Here is a 22,017-nt window from a genome sequence, read left to right as displayed (position 1 = left end):
TGAGGGGTCAGATGTGGGAGAGATGCAAGAAGGGCCGCCCGGCGGAGCCCTGCAGCATCCTGATGCACAGAATCCTGGGGAGTCGTAAATTGTTGCTTTGAGCCAGTGGGTTATGGGCTGGTCTGCTACATAACATGAACACCTAAACAAGTCGTGATAGCTTTTGCTTCTGAACAGATCCCAGGTCCCTCCTCTCCTTCCTGCTCCAGGCCCTACCCACCTGGGCCACGTCCCCGTCCCCTGGGCCTCCTCTGACTGCTTTAATTACTCTCAGCATCAAGCCTGAGGCCCTGCTTTGGCCGGCCACGGAGGCCCACCTGTGCAGCCTCACCTGACTCTTCTAACACTCTGCTCCCGCCACACAGGCCATCTCGGGGACCCTTGGCCAGGAGACCCTTCCCCCAGCCCTTTATGGGACTGACTCCCTCCCTCCATTTACCTAATTCTGCTTCAACAATGCCATCTTGCCCTAGATGCCTCCCCGACCTCCGAGCTAGAAGAGTGCCCTCTGCCCACCTGCACACTGGTTGACTTCCTTTGTGGCCCCTTTCCCACTCCTGGTGGTGGTGCACCCAGCTTATTTCTCGTGTTCACCCCCTGGAACGTATCATGAGGACATTTTCTTGTTTTCCCATTGCTCGGTCTGTAGAAGGCTCGGACACAACATGGAGTGAATGAAGGGGCAAAGGAAGGAGAGCCAGGCACATCATCCTATCTTGTTTTCAGGATATTTACAAAAACTCTCTTCTTCCCAGTCTTCCTGTGGATCCCTCCTTCTGGTCAACCGAGCAGACCTGAAATTTAAAGTCACCTCCTCAGAGAGCTCTTACCCAATAACAGTGAAAAATAGCCCCCTGGTGCCCCCTGAGCACCTCCTCTTGCTGTAATACTCTCTTCGTCAAGCATCACTCTCTGATTTTTCCTGTTCTTTGTTGTCTTTTTCTTCCTGCCAGAAAACCAAGCCCTACAAGAGCAGAGGCCATGCTCCTGCTATGTCCTAAGTCTCTAGAACAGTGTCCATCACAAAAGGATGCTTGGTAACTGTTGACAAAATCATGCTGAATGAATAAGACAAACAGAAAGTGAGGCCTTAGAAGAAACACAGATAACAAAAAAAACTCCCATAATAAGTGACAACGGAAAAATACTCTTCTAGCAGCATTTTTACTGTCTTCTCTTGGCATCATGGGAAGTTGCTTCCCGTGTCATTTATACACATGCTCTGCCTATCAAGTCAACTGACTGCAAACTTCCTTAATAATGCTCTGAACTGTATAATTATTGGTTTATCTGGAATTCACTGCAAAAATATTGATCTTAATAAATCTGACATAAGAAATCAATTTTAAAAATTAACTGAGAAGGTAATAAGACTGACATTAAAATAAAATAAGATAAATGCCCACTGGGATCCTCAGGAGAATTCAAGAAGACACCTTAGACATAACACAGGCACAGAATGCTCTGAAAGAAACGACCAAGAAAAGGAAAGACCTTTCTGGAAATCACAGATGAATGCCGAAATGAAACATTCAGTAGAGGGGACGGAAGATGAGTCAAGAACATCCCTCAAATTTTCAGAAGAAGAAGAAGAGTCGGAAAATGTGGGAGAAAAGATGGGCAACATGTATCATGACTACAAGGAGTTCCAGAAAAACAAACAAAATCAAACCCACAGGAGAAAAAGCAGAGGAGGAAGATATTATCAAAGAGAATACAAGGAATTTTCTGGGCCTAAACAGTTGGTCTACCCAGTGCAAAGCAGCAGGAATGAAAAAGGACCCTCACCACCCAGGTCTTGTGTTATGAAGACCAAGATTTCAGAAGACCAAGCATACAGGGAAGATTCTACAAGCTTCCAGAGAGGAGGGGAAAAAAAGAAAAACAAACAAACCCAGAGGTCACCCACAAAGCAGAGGAATCAAACCACATTAGAGGACAACAGAGTGGACTCTTCCATGTTCTGAAGGCAGACGATTTCCAAGTGGGACCCCGGGGAGGGCAAAATGAACATGCTTCCGGGAATGTCCAGTCTCTTCCGTGTGCCTGCATAAACCCTGAGCTAGGAGTTTTCTTGATGATGTGCTTCAAATAAATAGGGGCCCAAGACTTCTGAGTATGAGCCAGAAACGGGGGATGGAGGTAAAAAGAAGGGAAGGGGTGCTCACTCCTTTGACCCCACAGGACAAGGATGACACTGAGTCCCTAGGCCAAATCACCGTGATGGGAACATATGACAAGACCACGAATGCGACCCAAAGATGAGTCTACACTGATAGAATTCAGCATGGATGGAGCAGCTGGGAGACATGGCACAGAAGTGAAGGAAATCATTTATTATGGCAGGCAGGCCATGGACAGTGGCTCGGCTGATGGAGCAGATGTGCAGGCATATATTCTCCATGTAGAGAAATGGTAATAACTGGAAGAACTAGAATCAGACACAGGAAATGGAGACCCTTTTGGGAGCTGACCCTGGTGCTTTGCCTTAGAGTCTGTTCTGTATCACTTGCTTCTTTAACCAGGGGTGTGTATTACTTGGATAATGTTTCATATGCTTATTCTTGGGTCCTGCAATTGTGCTGGGTCATAGGCAGTGCTAATCAACTCTTACGATAATAAGCAAAATGTAGAAATCATCTAGAGGCACTTTAATAGAAGGCTGATTGGTTAAACATTATTCTATTCACGCTATCAAATTTGGTGCACGTGAAAAAGCCCACAAGACAACTCAAGGGGAAAAAGCTGCACAACATATGTACAATTGACTATCATGCACGTAAAAGCAGAAACACGACAAAAGGACTGTGTGTGTGTGCATGTGCTTGGGCACATATATAGGGAGAGGTTGGGAGGGAAACACTCAGCTACCAGTGGTCACTTGGAAAGGATAGGAAAGAGCCAAAGATCGCAGCGGCTTTATCTGAATCATGTGACGGTTCTGTGAGAATGTGTATAATTCTCTCTAAGTGTCTGATAAATTCGAGATGCCAAAAATAAGTTATTTTGGGTCTTGGTTCTCTTGAAATGACCAGGTAGGCAATTTTATTTTTATTTTTATTTTTTTAAGATTTTATTTATTTATTTGACAGAGAGAGACACAGCGAGAGAGGGAACCCAAGCAGGGGGAGTGGGAGAGGGAGAAGCAGGCTCCCTGCTTAGCAGAGAGCCTGATGTGGGGCTCGATCCCAGGACCCTGGGATCATGATCTGAGCCGAAGGCAGACGTTTAACAACTGAGCCACCCAGGCACCCCAGGTAGGCAATTTTATTTTATTTTATTTTAAAGATTTTATTTATTTGACACAGAGAGAGAGAGACACAGCGAGAGAGGGAACACAAGCAGGGGGAGTGAGAGAGGGAAAGCAGGCTTCCCGCGGAGCAGGGAGCCCAATGTGGGGCTCGATCCCAGGACCCTGGGATCATGACCTGAGCTGAAGGCAGACGCTTAACGACTGAGCCACTCAGGCGCCCAGGTAGGCAATTTTAAACCAACGCCTGGAGATGCCTGGCCACTGGATGCTGGGTTGTGGCGGGGAGGGGGGTAGATGGGATCAAAGCTGCTAAGGATGACCCTAGAAAGAATGAGCAAAATGAAGTATAATCCTAAAAAGTTGTTTACAGTTGAAAATATCATTTCTAACTAATGTGTGATTTCTTCTCTAACATCAGGGTTATGGGCTCAGGATGCTTGAAATGCATGTTTCCGGGTTCTTTTTTTTTGTCTTTTTCTCTTTTCTTCAAGACAAATGTCAATAAGTAACAAGATGTCTAAGTGGAACCTGGACAAACTGAACCCAGGGGAGGCCAGGCTGGTGAAGGACTTCGAAGGAATATTGGAAGCCCCCTATTTTCATTCATCAGGGTTCCTGAAAATGTGTGTGAAATTCATTTACTAAAGTTTGGATTTATAGGTTATGCCTGAGGAGGGGTCCATACCCAGAGAACTAAAGAATTTCATAAAAATCCCTAAATATGGCTGCTTCAAGGTCTAACTCATGTGGACCAGGAAATCAGACAGGTGGAAGAAAATCCTCATCCTTCTGCCTCAGGACCTGGGGATGTCTATACAGACACCTTCCTGCTCACAGGTGTCTCTGTGGGGGCCTGGGTGCAGGGCTGGAAAGAAAAGCCCCTCTCTTGGCCACTGCATGCATGCCAGGTGGACACAGAGGCTATCAGGTGGGACTGCCCTGCCGCCCCTCAGAAGGGGAGACAAGTAAGAGCCAATGTTGGGTAGGCGGAGGTGGGCTGTGGGCCAGGGCTGAGCTTCAGGCTCTTGCCCCCTAAAATGGATGCTCCCAAGAGGCCGCCCGAGGCAAGGTGCGGGGGGGTGGGGAGGCAGGATGTCAGCTCTTTCCCTGGGCCCAGGTGGCCATGGCCTAATGGCTCCACAGACCAAGGAGCAAAGAAAAGCTCAGTGATAACCAGGGAGAAGGCTGCTTGCTCTTGAAGGCAGTGGGTGGTTTATTCAGCCTGAGAAGGAATCCACAGGGAGGGAGGGCAAAGCATCTGCTTCTAGTTATTTCAAGAAAGGCGGGGTTGGTTGGGGGTGGGGGTGGGTGGGTAAGGGATTCTTATCAGCCCAGGTGGGCGGAGCTAGATGCCAGGAAAGCAGGACTGGTCTTGCAGCATAAACTTCCTAACAGAGTCACCCAACCACAGGCTGGCTTTATTCGAGAGGCAGTCAGTTCCCCATTGCTAGAAGTAAGCAAGCACATTCTGGAGAAATAATCAGAAGATCTAAGGCTCCGATTAAGGGTGACGTTAAAAGCCCCATCGAAGCCAGAGCTTCTGCAGTTGGGCAGAGCTCTGTGGGCATGAAGTGCAGCTGTGCTAACTGCTCCCCTCATGGATGGATGCCCGCAGCCGTTTTCCCCACCCCCGAGGCCACGACTTGGCCTCTCTTGGCTTCACCTCCCTAAATAAGGGATTCCTTATTGGATACTGGATATGGTCCCTGGAAGGCCCAGGGCTGCTTCTGAGGCCAGGCAAGGAGGTGGGGGGGGCGCCCTATGGACCACAGTCTCTTTCCAAGCAAAGCCCTGTCCACCCTCCTCGCTCCCATGGTGTGAACCCGGCCCAGCAGGCTCGAGCAGGACACGGGCTCCTGGAACAGGTTAGAAACATGGGCTGGCAGTTCCGCTCAGAGAGGCCCACATCAACGCGGCCCTGCCCCCTGTAGGATTTCCTACAGCGGTCCTTCAAGAAAGCGCACTCCCACTGGAGGGGCACTTCCTATTTCAGCCTATTTCCTAGTTCTATTTCTGGAAGGCAAGAAGAGCCCCTACTTGAGCAAAGCACTTGGCTCTTGGGAAGTTATTTTTAATACAGATTTGAAAAAGCCAAAAGAAAAAGAGAAGGACACCGAAAGTAGCTGTGTAAAAACCTGGGATTTGAAGACCTTCTGGAATGTTCCTTGTCCTCCTTTGGTCCATGCTGGTTCAGGGGAGGACAGTGCTCTGAGAGGCAGGCAGCTGAAGTCAGGGCTGCTCACAGAGCAGTGGGGGACCTGAGCCACCCCCCCCAGTGACCTACGTCTCCCTAAGCACCCCTCATCCTCCAGAAGAGTCTCGCCAAGAGTTCTCGGCCTGAGTTATTTAGAAGTTTGTTCACCTTTTCATTTTCCAGGGAGCCTCACCTCAGCTGGTAGGACAGGTTTTTCTACTCTGAGGAGTGTCAGACGCCAAAGAATGTGTCTCATGGTGTATTTGTTCACACAGATTGCCCAGCAGCCCCGGCCCCCTATCTCACTGACCCTCGTTCTATCAACTCATGCTCTCTGCTCATCCAAGCTTTCTAAATGTTCCTCTTGTACAGCAGGCCAGCTGACTGCTGACGGTGCCAATAAGGTTGCAACGTGCCTTCCTGGGACACAACTGTGCCGCACAAACACAGGACAGGCCCACCCAGACCCCCTGGCCCCGCTCGGCAACTGGTGAAGTGCTTGCACCTTCGCGGGCTTTGGAAGGGCTAGCCATTCTAAGCACGCACAAGGTGAGTTATCTGAGCAAAACAGGTATGGGCGTAAGAAACACACCTGGTACGCATGGGTACGCAAACAAAATGCCATCACCCAAAAAGCCCAAGGTAAAACATGAGTTCTTCCCTGATTTTCATTAACGTTTGGATCTTTTTCTAAACTATGTTTGGAAGCCTAATAATAACTTTATCGTTTCCAAAGCATGTCGTCTTCCAAGCATTGTTAAAAAGAGAGAGCTTCTAAAAGTGAGAGAGAGAGCTGTTCCTACATTGGCTATAATTTGAGTCTTATCGGTTTGCTTCCTGGCAGTCAATTTTCCTTTGGTGGTGCTGGGCATTGGGTGTGTGCTAAGCTTCCCAGGGGTGAGGTGGGTGGATGCGGGTGGTGGAAGGGGAAGCAGGGCTCCCTGGGATCCCAGGAGGTCTGGGGAGAGGGTGAGCAGAACAAATCTGGCTCATCTGCTGGGGTCACAGCCCAGACGGTGGGTGCAAATATTCCTCCATTGGCTCCAGAAAGAAATGAGGAGATAAGAGGCCAGTTGGAGCAACGTTGGCCTTAAAAGTGAGCACTGAGGTGTGCCAGTTAGATCGTAATCACCAAACATCAGTATTTAAAGAGGCAACACTTTTAAAAATAAATTGCAGTGTTATTCTTCCAATTGCAAATGTAATGCAAAACAAAACAAAACAAAACAAAAAAGGAACACATGCTCAGTGTAGAAAACATAAACCCTACAGATGAGCAAAGAGCAGTGTAATCTCCATGTGACTGTGTTACCCTCTGAATGTGCCCTGCCCCCAGGCTGTGTTCTTGGTGTGTAGATTTGTATTTTGTGAAAATAAAATCCAAACATGGGATGTTTTTAAAATTGGGCCTGCAGAGCTTTGGGGTCAAGGTGAAGGCCAGCGGGTGGGACTCACCAACCCTACCTCTCACGACTGCTCATCAAAGCAACTCCACTGTTAACTGCTACATATGCTCCAGGTAGGAATTGATGCAGGCCACTTAAACAAATAAATAACAATATATAAATATGACACATTATGTTTTTCAAAGGGTTGAAGCCCACTAACTCCCATCATGGCAGATGGAAGGACAGGCACCGGTCCTTCACCTCTGTCTGCATCCACAGCCTGGCCATGGCCACCCCGTGGAGGGAGCGCTTCATTTGGGGGGCCCCCATGTGACTTGCTTTGGCCAAGGGCAACAGCACGCCATTCTGGGCCTCGGCCTTAAGAGACCTGGTGTGTTTCTGCTTTCTCCACTTGCAGCTCTGCTGCTGGCGGGGGGAGAATGTCATTGACAGTCACGCTCATCACTCTAGCTAACACGCAGTCAGCAGTGGTTCCTTAACCTGGAGGCAGAGGTGACAGGTCTGTTCATTGTCCATTGGCCCAGGTCCCAAGGATCTGTAAGACTCAATGGGGATCCCTGGGCCCCTCAGAAAGCCATCATCTCGGCCTTGCAACTCTGTAGGTAGACCAGAACGTCAGCATGACCTGGGAGCCTATCAGAAACACAGAATCTCGGTGTCCCTGGACCTACACAGTGAGAATCTGCATTTCACCAAGATCCCCAGGGGACTTGAGTATATATTGCAATCTGAGAAGTTTTGTTCTAAGGGACCCAAACATTTTAGACCAGTTGATTCTCAGCCCCAGCTGCACATTAGAATCATGGGAAGGGGGTGGAAAAGTTTTTAAAAATGCCCATGCCTGCCCTTCCCCCAAAACGCTGCTCCAGTGAGCTTAGGGGGTGCCTGGCATTGGTAGTATAGACACTCCCATTGTTTCTGGGGGCCAGGGTAGAGACCTACTCATTTAGATCACCAACTCTTGACGAGGAAGGGGACAGGGCAGATCCTCTGGGGCTTTTTCAGCTGACACAGGCACCCACCCAGTAAGCCCCAACATCACCATCCTACCCTCATTCCTCAGGATTGCTAAGAGGAGAGACAGGTGGAATAACGGAGCTGGAAAGGACTGGAAAGTAGAGGCACTACTCAAAAGCCGGATAACATGTTCTACCACAGGTCACCTTCATCTCAGGCTAATAAGGCAAGGCCTTTCTAATGAGTAACAGAAAAAAGACATATGTCTGTTAAGAGAGAAATAACTTTTCAAAAGATGCAAGTTGAACGTTCTGAGAACATTTAGTGCTGGGCAATGCCGAGAAACAAACTCTTTTCCCATTTCATAATTTGATTTATGTGCAAAGCAATCTTCCAGAAACATCACCCTAATTAGCTTTGGGGCATTTTCAACGGAGGGAGACACGCAAGTTCCTGAACAAAGTGTCTGCTGAGCCAGGTGCAATGCTGCATCGCTAACTTCATGGAGGGTACAAACACCCTGGCCCTCTCAAACACAACATACGGGCCCTCTCAAACCCCACACGATGGCCTAGACTCTATGGGCGAGAATTCTAGAGTGAAGACACGGTTCAAATAGCAGTTCTGCCTTTTACAAATTGCTGACCTTCACCGAGTTTCTACGCATCTTTTACTCTCAAGTTCCTCAGCGATAAAGTGGGGATAAATGACCATTTTCTAGGTCGTTGTGAGGATTAAATGAGATGATTTCCTAAAGCACTGAATCCAGTGCCTGGTATGCACTCAGGGCTTAACAAATATTTATCATTAACAACAGTGTCAATGCCATCTTAACTTGTGTTAAAAGTGGTACAACTCTAGCGGAAATCTGGCAATACATAGAAAGAGGCTTAAAAGTGTTCAAACCTAATAATCCCACTTCTATAAATATATTTTATGGAAACAGTCTCAAAACCATGCATAAAAAGATGGGAATGGGATGTTTTTGGTAAGAGTCAGCAACTAGAAGCAACCTGAACATTCCCACACATCCAACAGGGGAGTGAGGACGAGGTCGATCACTTTATAAGTGTTCCCACCTAAGATGATCATACAAGCTAGGTGACTGGCAAAGTTTAGGCCAATGGGACTCCTGGCGATTTCTTTTCCCCTACTTCTCTCTCTTTTTCTTTTTCCTTTTTTCACTTTTTCTTTAACAGACATGTATTGTTTTTATCATGTGAAAACAAAACCGGGCGCCTGGGTGGCTCAGTTGGTTAAGCGACTGCCTTCGGCTCAGGTTACGGTCCTGGAGTCCTGGGATCGAGTCCCACATCGGGCTCCCTGCTCAGCAGGGGGGTCTGCTTCTCCCTCTGCCCCTCCCCCCCATGCTCTCTCTATCTCATTCTCTCTCTCAAATAAATAAATAAAATCTTAAAAAAAACAAGAACAAAACCAAATCCCCATTAAAAAACCTTTTTAACCAACATGAAGTAATGCCCTGATTCTTAAGATCTTTGCCTCCATAATAAATTTTGTCCCCCAGCCCCTTGATGTTTAGAATTTAAGTGAGAATCCCAAGTTATACTTTATAATGAGACTTTCACCAAGTAATTGGCATTTTTAACCTTCCGTCAAAAACCCTTTGTTCTGGACACCCCACAGGACGCGAACAGCAGGTGATGCCCCACGTGCCAGGATGGCCCCGCTCTTACCGTTATGGGTCTCCATGGCACGTTCTGGACACACAGCTGAGCCCTCTGGCCCCACACACCAGTACATGCTGGGCAGTCGCCGAGACATGCCAGCCATCAACTCTTGGGTGACTGCTCTCCAAGTCAGTCCTGGCCAGGGTCACCGCCACCACTGCTGTTCGGAGGATGGACTAAGGGGCAGACACACAGTCATGGCCGAGCAGGAAGCTGTCTCATTCTGCTGGTGAAAAACATCATAAAATCAGAAAGTGTTTTCTTAATTGCCAAGTCCCTTCCTGTACCCTTGCATACATTTACTATTTATATATTGCACCTTGGTATTCTTCTCCTTGGCAACATTCCTCCTCACATTGCATCTGTCTAGCCACGCCCAGTCTGGTGGGGGCCGTGAAAGGACAGAGCTCCCCCCACCTCACCTTGCACCCCATGGCTCATGTCTACTTAAAAAACAGTCTCGAGGGGCGCCTGGGTAGCTCAGTCAGTTAAGCGTCCGACTCTTAACTCTGGCTCAGGTCATGACCCCAGGGTTGTGAGATCGAGCCCCACACTGGGCTCTGCAGTGGGTATGGAGCCTGCTTAAAATTCTCTTTTCCTCTCCCTCTGCCCCTCATCCTTGTGCATGCTCCCCCCCCCAACAAAAACAAAAGACCAGTCTCGAAGCAACCCCAACAATTGCAGACACCCACTGGTAAAGGGTTCATTATTCAATCGATACATAAACGTTGTCAGTTGCCCAGCGACACCAATACAACTAAATGGGGTTTCTGCTTTCAGAGGCTCACACTCAAAGCTAGGGTGGGGCACACACCTAATAGCTGATCACAATACAAGGCCTTCCCTTTGTCCAGGACAAAGTCTTCCAGAAACCCAGAGGCAAGACTGTAATCGCAAAGAAGCGAGCAGGCAACCATCCCGAAGAGAAGGGGTCTGGAAGGCGTTGGTACTGGTTATGAAGACAAGTCCGTCTGAGCCCTGGGGGATGACAGGAAGGAGCCTCACACATTCTGCCTGCCTGGGTACATCTGGCCATGGCTCAAGGCATTTCTGATTGTCACAACTTGGGGTTTGGGGTGCTACAGGTATCTAGCGGGCAGAGGTCAGGTTCATTACTGAACATCCTGTAATACACAGAGCAGCCACCCACAACAGAGAATTATCTGGCCCGAACAGTTCCCATTATCTGGAGAAACTCTGAGTTTGATTAAGATTTATCTCCCCAAACAAACAAGGCTGTGATAACTGCTGAACCAAGGTGTTGCTCTCTTATGCCAGGCTCCCAAAGAGCCTGCGGCAGGGGGTCCCCAACACAGGTGCCCCCCAACACAGGTGCCCATCCTGCTATGATGATTAAATTTCCAGAACTGCCTTGAGGACAAGACCCAGGTCCAGCTCAGGCCTGGCACGGGATCACAATGGGAGGGGGTTACTATGTGAAATGCGTCTGTTTCTATTAGTGTTTACGGAGGGTCTGTACTATACTAAGTACAGGGTCATTAGCAACTATCCTCTGAGACAGATTAACTGAAATGGAGAGTGATACACCGTAGTAAAAAAAAAATCAAGGTCATGTAAATCATGCCCAAGACAATACGGAAAGGAAGAAAGGACAATCTGGCCATCAAAGGCTTGGCCTGTCTCTGTCACATGTCAGCACAGTGTGACTTCAAGCCGAAACTTACGAGTGTCTCAGTTTTCCCATCTGTTAAAAATAGACATGCACCCTCTCACCCAGGCGACCTCGCAGGGCTGCCGTGTGATTTGAAATAAGGTAAAATTTCCGGTCACTTTCTATAATAGGGCCAGAGGTGGTTCTCACCTACAGTACCAGCGGGAGGCCTGGGAGACTGTCTGATTAACAAGCTCAGAGTATCAACGCTGGAGGGCAGACACACTGTCTCCCCACTGAGCAGGTTCTAGAAGGTGCCCTGAACAGTGTGGGCGCTGAGCAAGTTACAGAATAAGGCTGGGAGAGCACTGGAACTTTCTCATCTTAGATCCTGGAAATCAGGCCCAGGTAGGCTGTACTCCCACAGGCAGGGGAAGGTCAAGGAGCTAGGAAACCCCTCCCCCAGAGGCCATGTCCATTACGATCCCCCACCTTTCTGAACTAAAGAGTGAGAGGTTTCAGCAAACCATACATAGGAAAACCTGTGTTTGGAGTATGGGAGCCTGAACAATCCAAGGAGGAATGATCAATCTGGACAAAATTTAGGAGACCATCAAAGCTCTCTAAATTGTAAAATCTGGTTAGGAAAACCAACTTGAAACAAGAACATGGAAAAGCAGCAAAACCATCTCTGTTTTAAACTAAAGGCTCCAAATCCTACAGTAACATTCAGAAACCAAGGAGCACGGTGGCCATCTGCTTTCAAACACCTCCTAAAATCAGCTACCACATCTACCTAACAACACCTTAAAAAAATCCAAATGCTAGTAGATGTTTCTTCTGAAAACAGAAGTGTCTTACCATAGAATGCTTTTAAGTTAAAAAAAAAAATCTTTAAAATATTTTAGGCCAACCCTTGCCCAGCACTTTTGTTCCCCTTTTCATTTTCAGTTTCCTTTTGAAAATCTCTTTACCGATGGAGGCTTTTACGACTGGTGCAGTTTTTCAATTGTAATTTGTATGTTGGCTGAGACTCTAAGGTTTTAAAATGAGGTGACTCAACTTTTGCTTAATCTTTGCCCTCCAACGGATCTTTGCTTCCTCACTCTTCTTTTGGGTCCAGACCCATGCAACAAATCCTGGTTGCAAGTTACACGTCTTGTTTTCATTACGGTGTATACATCCTTAAGAGGGCTTCAAGAGGTTTTCTGTTGTGATTATTTTAATACCTTTTAAAACCTCACCCATTTTTCGTTTGCCAACTCTGTATATTTGCATTAATGAATAAACCTGAATACTTAATGAAAAATAAAGAAAAGGGGAACCTGACATTCACTGGGCAAATGTTTCTACTCCACCGCTTCTATGAGGACTGAACTCCACAAGTTCATGAAACTTACAGCTGGTGGGGAAGGCACAGTTAAGTAAGTGCTTGCTACAAAGTTTCTGACAGAGGAGAAATATAGGAGACCCAGGACCTACTCACCTCTCTTTTCAAGAGGCTGGGAAAGGATTGCCAGTACCAAAGGGCTAGAAGACCCTTGCAAATGAAGCATGTTAGCAATGCTCATCTTATCCAGTAATTTTTTGAATGAAAAGCATGGTAGAGATGGTTGGTCCACAGTTCTCCATATCCCTTTGGCACTACTAGCCTCCCCTGATCAGTTACTGGCTTGTCTACAAAATGTGTTTAATGGATTCATAGACATCAAAATATCGAGGAGCTGCAGACAAGAGAAATGTCTCAGTCCCAGATGAACACCCAAGGGTTTGGGAACAGAAGCCCTTCGCGAGTTTGAAACCAGAAACAAGTTACGACTGTCCATTAGCCATTCTATCCCTGTGCCAGTGTGTACTAGGCACCTCTTAGTTCTGGGACTGAAGATGCAGCGGTGAGCAATGCTGGTGCCTAGGAACGGTCTCTGGACCCTGGAGCTCCAGTAGAGACTGCCAGGCAATTAAAGGAGAGAGCAAACCAATGAAGAAGGACCATAATACCATTGGAGACTCCAGAAGGACCGTGAGCGAGGGATGTGAGAAAGAGGCTGGGCTTAGTGGGGGGGTGTCAGGCCATGTGAAGAATCAGGGGTCAACACTGCAGAGACCACATGCTGGAGAGCAAGATGGGCCAGGGTGGCCGGTGGGGGGGGTGGTGGTGGCAGGAGCACTGGCCAGCTGGTTGATGATGCCAGACCCCATATCAACCGAGGGAAAGGAGGTGTCCTGGATTTCATGCCAATCACAAGGAGAAATTATTGCAGAGTTCTAAGCAGAGGGCTGACACATTCTGATTCACCTATTAAAAAAAAATCACTCTGGCTGTCAAATAAAGAACTGGAGAGTGGAGAGGGAAGGACTGTAATCATACCGGAAATGGATGCTGGTACCCTGGACTACGATGGAGACTGAGAGAAAGAAGGGTTGGACCCACACAGGTAAGCCCAACAGAACTTGCCAACAGATTGAGTTCAAGGAATGGGGGTATGAGATACAGGAAAATTCCCAGCAACTGAGCTGACTATGGGCCTATTCCCTGAGATGTGGAAGCTTGGGGGAAGGAATGTTCGGCTGACCCCAAAACCTCCTTTAGGGACAAGTCAGGTGTGAGGTTTGTATGTTTTTAACTTAATTTTTTTATTCTTCAGGGACAGAAGCAAAAATAAGTAGTCAAATGACAAGAGGCATTTAATGTTAATGTATTCCAAACCCATGCCCATTCTCGTTGTCCCTTTAATGTCTGGGTACTTTGTCACAATGCCGAGTGGCTTGCAAACTATAAAAAGAGGGTATTCAGTGAGAGCCTCCCTAAAAACTTAACCGCAGGCTCCTGTTTTCTCTACCTCTCTGACCCCTGCTGATGTGTTTGGGGAAAAAACTTCCTGGCCTCCAAGTGTGCGGGGACAGGCTGGGCTGGCCAGAGGTCCCCAAATTCTCCCCCCCCCATCTCCCTCTGGCCTCCAGCCTTCCCAGGCTCCCCTCCTTGCCCCGTCCCGGACCTCACTCATCTCTGCACCCCTGCCAGGCAAGGTGGCAGAGATGGCGGGTTTTACCGGGACCTGGCCAGAGCCGCGTCCGGTGGGCAGAAGCCCGGCCCGGGCTTTGCGGGGGGGGGGGGGGGGGAGGGGGGGGTGGGCCCCCCCCCGGCGGCCCCCCCCCCCCCCGCGGTGGCCAGAGATCCCGGGCAGTGCCCCCCCCCGGCACACACGCACTCACACTCACCCGCACACTGGCGCGCTCACACTCGGCCCGCGCCGGGCTGAAGGAAACCTGTAGACGCCCTGGCGTATCTTCCCGACTTTTGTTTTTTGCCCCTGCTCCCCCGGTCCCGGTCCCGGCCCGCGCGGGGTTTCGGGGTGGCCCTCTGGGGCCCCGCACCCTCCCCCACTCGGCGGGCCCCGGAGGCCGCGGGGCCGCGAGACGGGGACCGCCCGCGCCCTCGGTGCTCCCAGCCCCCGCCACCCCACCAGGCAAGGGCCACCTCGGGGGAACACGCGGCCGCCCCGAGAGCGGGCCTGGGCTGCGGGGGGCCCGGGGCTCCCCGAGACCCGGCGCAGGAGGCAGCCAGGCCCCCGGGCGGGGCGCGGGCCGGACGGGCGCTTACCTGCGGCGGCGGGGGCGGCGGCGGCGGGGCAGGGCCCGGGGCGCCTGGGACGCGGGGCTGGGCGCGCGGGGCCGGGCGCGGCGGACACCAGCGGGCCGGGGCCTGGCCGTCCCCCTGCCCTCCGCCCCCTGCGCCTCCGGCCGCGCGCGCCGGGGCCGGGCCGGGCCCAGACGCACTTCCTCAATCCTGCGGCCCGCGGGCGGGCGGCGCGGAGAGCGCGCAGGGAGAGGATCGGCCGCAGCTGCTCCGGCCCGCGACGGGCACGGGGAGGGGGGCGGGGATCTCTGTGGTGGCCCTCCTCAGTTTCCCTAGCCGAAAGCCGGAGGTGCCCAGATGCACCGCTCCCGCCTCGGGGAAGCCGGGGCCCGTGAGCCCTTGTAGCGCGAGTTCTCCTCCAGGTTTGGGTACCCTGCTCTGTCCTCGCGGGGCAGGCGCGGCGACAAGATTGGTCGGTTCGCAGCTCAGCCCAGCTTTCACTGCCCCTCGGCTCTGCTCGGCGGGCCAAATCCAACGATTAACCTCTGACTCGTATTAGGCGTAGACTCACAGTAAATATTTAAAAATCAGGGAATATTCGTTTATGTACGATTCCGTATAGGGCAGTATAGAAACATATTTTTAAAGGTTTCGTATTTTGCGAACTGTGCCCCTCCCGTCACATGAAGTTATTTAATTATGGATGTATGTATAGAGATGTCACTATTTGGTGAATCATTTTAAATTGTGTAGGGTGTTTTGGGCGGGGGAGTAGATAACCCAGGGCGGAATGTTGGCAATTGGTTATGTTTCGACTTAATATAAGTATGTTCATCACACCACTGAGGCCATTATCCGAAGGCAGATCATAGAGACGCACGTCCATGCTGCGGGCAGCCATCAGATTTGGCTCCACGTGCCAACCCCAGAAAGGGAAGCCTGCTCAGAAAAAAGCAGATGGTTCTGCAGCCTGGCAGGACCCGCGCACTAGACTCTTCTCATGTAATGTTGGGACTGGAACCTTCCCAGGATTTAGCGCAAGACGGAGACAAATGCCCACCACCCTCACTGCCATTTCACAAAGGCCGGGCAGACGCAGGGCCCCCGCACGACCCCCGCACGACCTCGCGGGCGCTCTGAGCAGTGGCCCCTTGGCAAGGGCACCACCGGGCGGCTTTGCTTTGCTCCCAAGAGGCCTCCAGCTCTCCTGCCACGGAACGCCCTTGCAAAAGGGTGGGTGCGGTTTTGCAATCCTGTCCTCAATACTTCGGCCCGAATTCCAGTACTCAAAAAGCAGCAGTGTGATTGCTACCGAAAAGTCCCTAATAATTTGCAGGGCGTGGCGTCGCAGTGCTGAGTGAGCCTGGCAATCGCGGCGGGGCGCCTCCAGGGCGCGCGGCCGCGCCATCTAGCGGCACCGTGAGGAACAGCATGCCCACTGCTCGGGCGGACACCGGAGCTCCTGTGGCTGATGAGGCTGGGGCAACTCAGCTTCCTTTTTACATGAGTTTGGGAATAGGCTAGGGAATGTCTCCAATGTAAAAAAACAGCCGAGTGGACTGTTTTGAGCTGGTTGCATCCCAGCATTTAACTCTATTCATTAGGCATTAGTTAATCACAGGTTTGCATGGGAAAGTTATTACAGGTCAGTTAAGATCTCTTCCTGCTGCTTCTTGCCCCCCCCCCGCCCCCCTCCCCGCCTCCCGCACCCGTGGTCCTCTAGCTTTTGCTCTGCATACCCAGGTTCTCATCATCTCACGTTGGAATGACCCCTTCTAAGGTGGAATCAACTGGAAGCTACCTCCTCAACCTAACATTTCTGCCTTCTGAAGGCCTAGGGGCTGATTGCTACCCTCCCACCCTACCCCCACTGCCTTCTAGTCATTCCTTCAGCTGTAAACTTAGTTTCCTCAGACATTCTTCCCTGACACTTTATAAAAAAAATCCCTTATCATCCACGTTTAAGCTCAAGTCAGATGCATGTAGGAGCAAGGACAGTAAAAATTCTTTGTCCATTATCGGGAGAAGCTAAGGCATTCACAAGGGTCCACTTTTAGAGAATGTGCCCACCTCCTGTGCCCCCCCCACCACAAGCACACAGGTGCGCGCGTGCACATGCCCATACATGACAGCCAGTCTGTGTCCCCGGAATGGTTCCCTTCAGAGAGTAAACCAATTGAAGGAAAAGGCCATTTTCCTAGAATGTTCTGCAAACATTTAGATTGAGAAATTAAAGTTTTCTAAATAAATACATACGTAAGTGCATACATTAAGAGAGATCTGATCCAAGCCTCCTTTACGTGTTCTCTTAAAAGGTGGCACCTTGCTGCCCCATAGAGTGATCAAGGATGAGTAACATCAAATACACAGGTGTAACTTGATGGACCTAACCAAGTACAAGGGATGTTCTTGATCCAACCTCAGCATCAGCTCATGGCTTGGTGATTGAGGCTTCTTAGAAACTTAAGGTAGGCTAAACCCAAACACCCAGATCCCTGTGACAAAAATGGAAACGTGTGCACACGATAGCAGGATGCAATATTCTCCCTAAACCCCTGGGCAGTCCTCCCCACCATCTTCCGGACTCACCCACTCACTAGTAAAAGGACACTCGGGCAGCTTAGGTGACAGCTTACCCTTCACCAACTAAGATGCCGAGCCTCTGAGGCCGAGCTCCCTGCCTGCTCAATCCACAAACCCATGCCAGTGTGTTTCACGCTCAGACTAAAGCTGAATTTGAATCCTAAGCTATCAATACTGCTTTTTTACAAGCCATTTTGTACATAAGCTCTGAGAAAGAGAAAGGTCAGCCACAGAATTAAAATGAGTTTTGTTGTTAAATGAAAAAACGGAATGTTTGTCAAATATCCGATTTTATTTTATCATTGTTGTATTGTCAGACACAATCTGTAGTTGGGGTCAGAATTCCGAGGCCAATAGATTGTTTTTTGAAACCATACCACAGGAATAAACCTTAAAAGAAGTGAAATCTAATACTATATAGATTTCCATTTCTAAATACAGTATATTACAGAAGGTTAGATATACCACCTCTGTTTTTACTTACAACTATAAAAAGATACATTAACTATACCAATTATAAATAATGTAGCATTTCATATTAAAGGCATTATTGTACAATGAGAGAATAAGAACCCTCTAATGTATTACTAGGTTAGTGTCTATAGTTGCTTGAGATAAAATCCTGAAAATTCAGTGTATGAAGTCAACTCCTGACTTAGCAAGTTGCTGACAGTTTAAGTGATAAGTGTTAACTGATGTAGAGAAGGTGAATTGCATATTGCCTATTTCTGATAAGAATGACAACCCCATTCCATATGGGACTTTCTTTCATCCATACACTGGTTTTGATGTTTCTTTTATTATTGCCCTCCCCCAATTTAATTCTATAAACATAATTTAATTCCCAAATATAAGCACCATCAGAAAAGTAACTAGTTAATAACAGTGAAAGTATCCAAATAATGCAATTATGTTTGGTTTTGTTTTTAAAAGCGATCAGGGGAACACTTTAAAACTTGGGATTGCACAGCATTTGCACATATAAAGAGGAAAAGAAAAATTCACAACATGTTAGTGCAGTACTCAGGCCACTTTAGTAGGAGACCCAGTTCTTCCAGGGAGTCTGGGTGTTATTTGTTAATTAATCATTAACATCAAAATAGGACTTTAAAAAAACCAGGCTGTATTAAAACAATAGCCTTTCCAGTTGTGTATGTTTTGCTAATCTAAAATAGATAACCAAACTGGAGACAAAGAGAGCTACACAGGCTGATCATAAACCATTAATGCAAGTGGTAGAAATTCATAATTTGTAAAAGCGAATTATGGCTCTGATTTGTAAAATGCGGTTGCCATGCTGTCGTCATGTCAGAGTACTGAGTCCTCAGCAGTGATGGTAACACTAGGGATGTTCTCTGCCTAAGAAAGTGCCTTGGTTAGGGTAGACCGTGACATAGTTTTAGAGAAGCATGCTGGGCACTGATTAGGTCATACTCCAAAAGGAGTTTGGGCTTTAAGCTGAGTCCCATGGTCAATGTCAAGAGGCAGTCCTTGAAGACCCACGCCCTTTCACACCCAAGTCCTTCAGTACCTTTCCACGGTACTTGCTTCCCCAAAGCTCCCCACACTGGGTCCTCACAATCCTGTTTTTGTTTGGTTTTGAATTTAGTCCTGTTTCTTTCCCACTAACTGGTGGGAGGGGCTTGTTCTGTGGGCAGGTAACCCCGAGGAGGCCACAGGTGCAGGGCCCTGTTTGCAGAACAAGCCGGGCGTTTTTCCAAGTTCTTATTGGAGTCAGAGTCGGCAAAACATTTTTAAGTGACCGCTGGAGACTTCAAATACCACTTCCTGTTGGCCTCGCCCTGAGCCTCTTCACTGTCGCTGGGGGACCTGGTTGAAAGGGAAAAACGGAAATGACCACTAGCTCCATCCCCAGGCAGGACTGCAATGCCACATACACAACATATTGGTCAATGAAACAGGAGTGTGAGAGGAAAACTGAAATCGTTCAAATCCAGTAGATTTAAAGTCTCCAGAGCAGAGTAACCCGGGAAGGCGGGAAATGCAGGTTTTCTTCGGCAAAAGTTCCATCTGCCACATTCAGCTGTCAAAGGTTTGAGGAAGGAGCCCGCCTTTCCTTCAGGAGCTCTTGTCATTGAGTTTGATGGTGACAGTTTTCACTTCTGTGTATTCAGCCAGCGCATATTCACCACTGCGATCACAGGAAAGAGGAGAACGTAAAACGGGCATGTCACCTCGCCTTTCATTGCCAACTGTGGTCTAACGCTTGATGGGTCAGTTACTCTGTTGGGCAGTGTGGAGTCTGTGCCCACAGTCAGACTGTGATGACTTAATAGGGAAATAGCCAGGAGCGTCACACCTTTAGTGCGTTTAAGTAACTGGATGTATGACTTCAGTTTAAATATCAGGTTTTTTGATGTGTGATGCTTTGGAGATATTCAGAAGGACTAAGTGTTTGCCTTTAACGAATGAAAAGGATAGGGGGCGAGAAAAAGAGGTGGATTCCCTGGGTGGGGAGTACAGAGCGAGAAGAGGGCCCACGTGGGTGAACGAGGAGGGGTGCGGGGGATGTGGCCAGAGGATCCACAAGGAACAGGGACACGGAGGGCCTGGAGTCGACCTCAGAGCCCACAGCTGGCAACCAGTTGTAAAAGGAGTAAGGCCAGCCCAGAGCAGCGACGGGGGGCAGACATTAGCACATACTGGACACAAGTGGGGGACCACAACCTTTAAGTTTGCCTCTTTGGTATCTGTCCCTTCTTTATGTCTTGCAGAGCCCGGTGACCCTTCTCAGGTGTCATGGGCCATCCTTCAGGGCAGCTCCACTTCCCAGAACTGAGATACGGCTTTGGGTATGTTTAAATGCCTCCACATCGTGAAATAAATAAATAAATAAATAAATAAATAAATAAATAAATAAATGCCTCTACAACACGTGCTCTGCTGTTAAGTAAATAAAAATGTGTTCTTGTTGGGGAAAAGAGGTAGAAATTGAGGTGGCCGCTGGAGGGTCTGTAGAGTCCCATGTCACCCCTTCGATCTGTGGTTCTCAAGTGTGGTCTCAAAGCCTCAGTGACATCTCAGACCTTGCACAAAATGCAGATTCTCAGGCCCCCTACCCTGCCCCTGAGGTACTGGGGTTGATAGAATAATGCCCCCGTGTCAATCCTCCGAACCGGTGTTAGGTTACAGGGCAAAGGGGGATTAAGGTTGCAGATGGGATTAAAGTTGCCAATTAACTGGCTTTAAAATACGGAGGTTATTCTGGATTATCTGGGTGGGCCTGAAGTATCACAAGGATCCTTAAGAGGGTAAAAGGGAGGCAGAAGAAGGGAGTCAGAAGGAAATTAGACCCCAGAAGCAGGTTCGGAGAGCTGCAACAGTGTTGCCTTTGAGCATAGAGGAAGGGACCACCAGCCAAGGAATGTGGGAAGCCTCTAGAAGCTGGAAAAGGCAAGGAAACATTATTTCCTCCCTGGAGTCTCCAGAAAGGAATGTAGCGCTGCACACACCTTGATTTCAACTTAGTGAGACCGTCAGATTTTTAGCCTACAGAACTGTATTAGGTAATACATTTATGTTGTTTTATAAAAAACTAATACACCTATTGCAGTGGGGCCCAGAAATCTGTGTTTTAACAAGCCAGAGGATTCTGATACAGCTCAAATTGGAGAACCACTGGCTTAGACCTATGTAGGCAGGTCCTTGGCCTTCCCTAAGCCTCCAACTCATGATCTTTAAAATGGGCATACCATCGCCTCCTTGTCGTTATAATGGTTGGAGATGATTTATTATAGAGCTGTATGTACAGGTAAAAAATAAAGGGTAGAAAGTAATATTATTATTTCTTAATTAATACATCATTGAGATTTTTTTTGGTAGTTTCCTAAAACAAATAGTTCAAGAACCCATGAGAATGAGCGAAGTATTTTGTAATCTTTTCTAAACGTAACACAAAATATAAAAGCCATATGCAGAATGGTGAATTCAACTTCTGTAAAGCAGAAAATCCATTTCAAACCCCCCCAAACAAATGACAAACTAGAAAAAAATTACATTCACCACACTGTGTGAGAAACAGTGCCATATTCCTTCATATACAAAGAGCTCTTAAAAACCAATTAAAAAACCCCACAATCAAATGGAAAAAATCAACAAAGGGAATGAATAGTCAGTTCACAGAAAAACGAATACAGATTACTAGTAAGTGTGAAAAATATGCTCAACACCCTCACAATAAAAGACTTGCAAACCAAAAAAGTGGGAGCTCATTTTTCATGCGGCAGATTACCCAATTTTAGGACTTTATTCTGAAAACAATCTCCCACTAGTGCATAAAGATTTATGCCCAAGGAAGAACCATGGTTTGTAATAGCAAAAGCCCTTGGAAATAACACAAAAGTCCGTCCCGGGAGACCCTTAATAAAAAGAATGGAGGCATATCCAAAGCCCATTCTCAAGACCAAAAAGTAGTTTGCTCCCATTTCATTTGAAACAGAAAAGGATGCACATACGTACATCCATTGTATGCAAAGAAAATGCACAGTAATTCTAAAAGTGAGCATCTAGTGTTGCGTTGTTAAAAATTCAAAGTAGTTAATGATTTAACAACTTCCTAAAGAAAAGTAAACCAAATGATGAAAGCATGTTCGGCGAATTAGCCCATTAACTAATACAGTCCAGTCTTAAACCATTTCTGTAAGATGAAGTACACCAATCACTTTATTCTTCCTATTCTTGCAATCACTGCCAAAGTTCAAGTTCTTGCTGCTCTTACTCGATC

General features: G+C 48.1%; 2 protein-coding genes across 6 annotated transcripts in view; both read right to left on the bottom strand.

Moving 5' to 3' along the window:
* The window catches only part of LRRK1 (leucine rich repeat kinase 1), a 120,447-nt gene extending 105,625 nt beyond the window's left edge, over positions 1-14,822 (bottom strand). For 2 of the 4 annotated variants that reach the window (XM_025893019.2, XM_025893021.2), the window contains exons 1-2: positions 14,333-14,460; positions 9,508-9,724 (exon numbers count right to left, since the gene is read on the bottom strand). In XM_025893019.2, the coding sequence (XP_025748804.1) occupies positions 9,508-9,604 (97 nt within the window). In that variant the 5' untranslated portion in view covers positions 9,605-9,724; positions 14,333-14,460. Of the gene's footprint in view, positions 1-9,507; positions 9,728-14,332; positions 14,461-14,714 lie in introns of those variants that run through there. The other 2 variants (XM_073882506.1, XM_073882507.1) reach the window with 2 other exon arrangements.
* A 2,724-nt stretch (positions 14,823-17,546) lies between these two features.
* ALDH1A3 (aldehyde dehydrogenase 1 family member A3) overlaps positions 17,547-22,017 on the bottom strand; it is a 36,868-nt gene continuing 32,397 nt past the window's right edge. For both annotated transcript variants that reach the window (XM_025893136.2, XM_073882505.1), the window contains one exon: positions 17,547-19,425. In XM_025893136.2, coding sequence (XP_025748921.1) covers positions 19,353-19,425 — 73 coding nt within the window. In that variant the 3' untranslated portion in view covers positions 17,547-19,352. The remainder of the gene's footprint in view (positions 19,426-22,017) is intronic.

Source organism: Callorhinus ursinus, unplaced genomic scaffold, assembly GCF_003265705.2.
Source record: "Callorhinus ursinus isolate GAN/ISIS: 27379988/994484 unplaced genomic scaffold, GSC_fseal_2.0 scaffold47, whole genome shotgun sequence".
Lineage (NCBI taxonomy): Eukaryota > Metazoa > Chordata > Mammalia > Carnivora > Otariidae > Callorhinus > Callorhinus ursinus.
The sequence above is the reverse complement of the archived record's forward strand: the minus strand, read 5'-3'. Positions and strand labels throughout refer to the sequence as shown.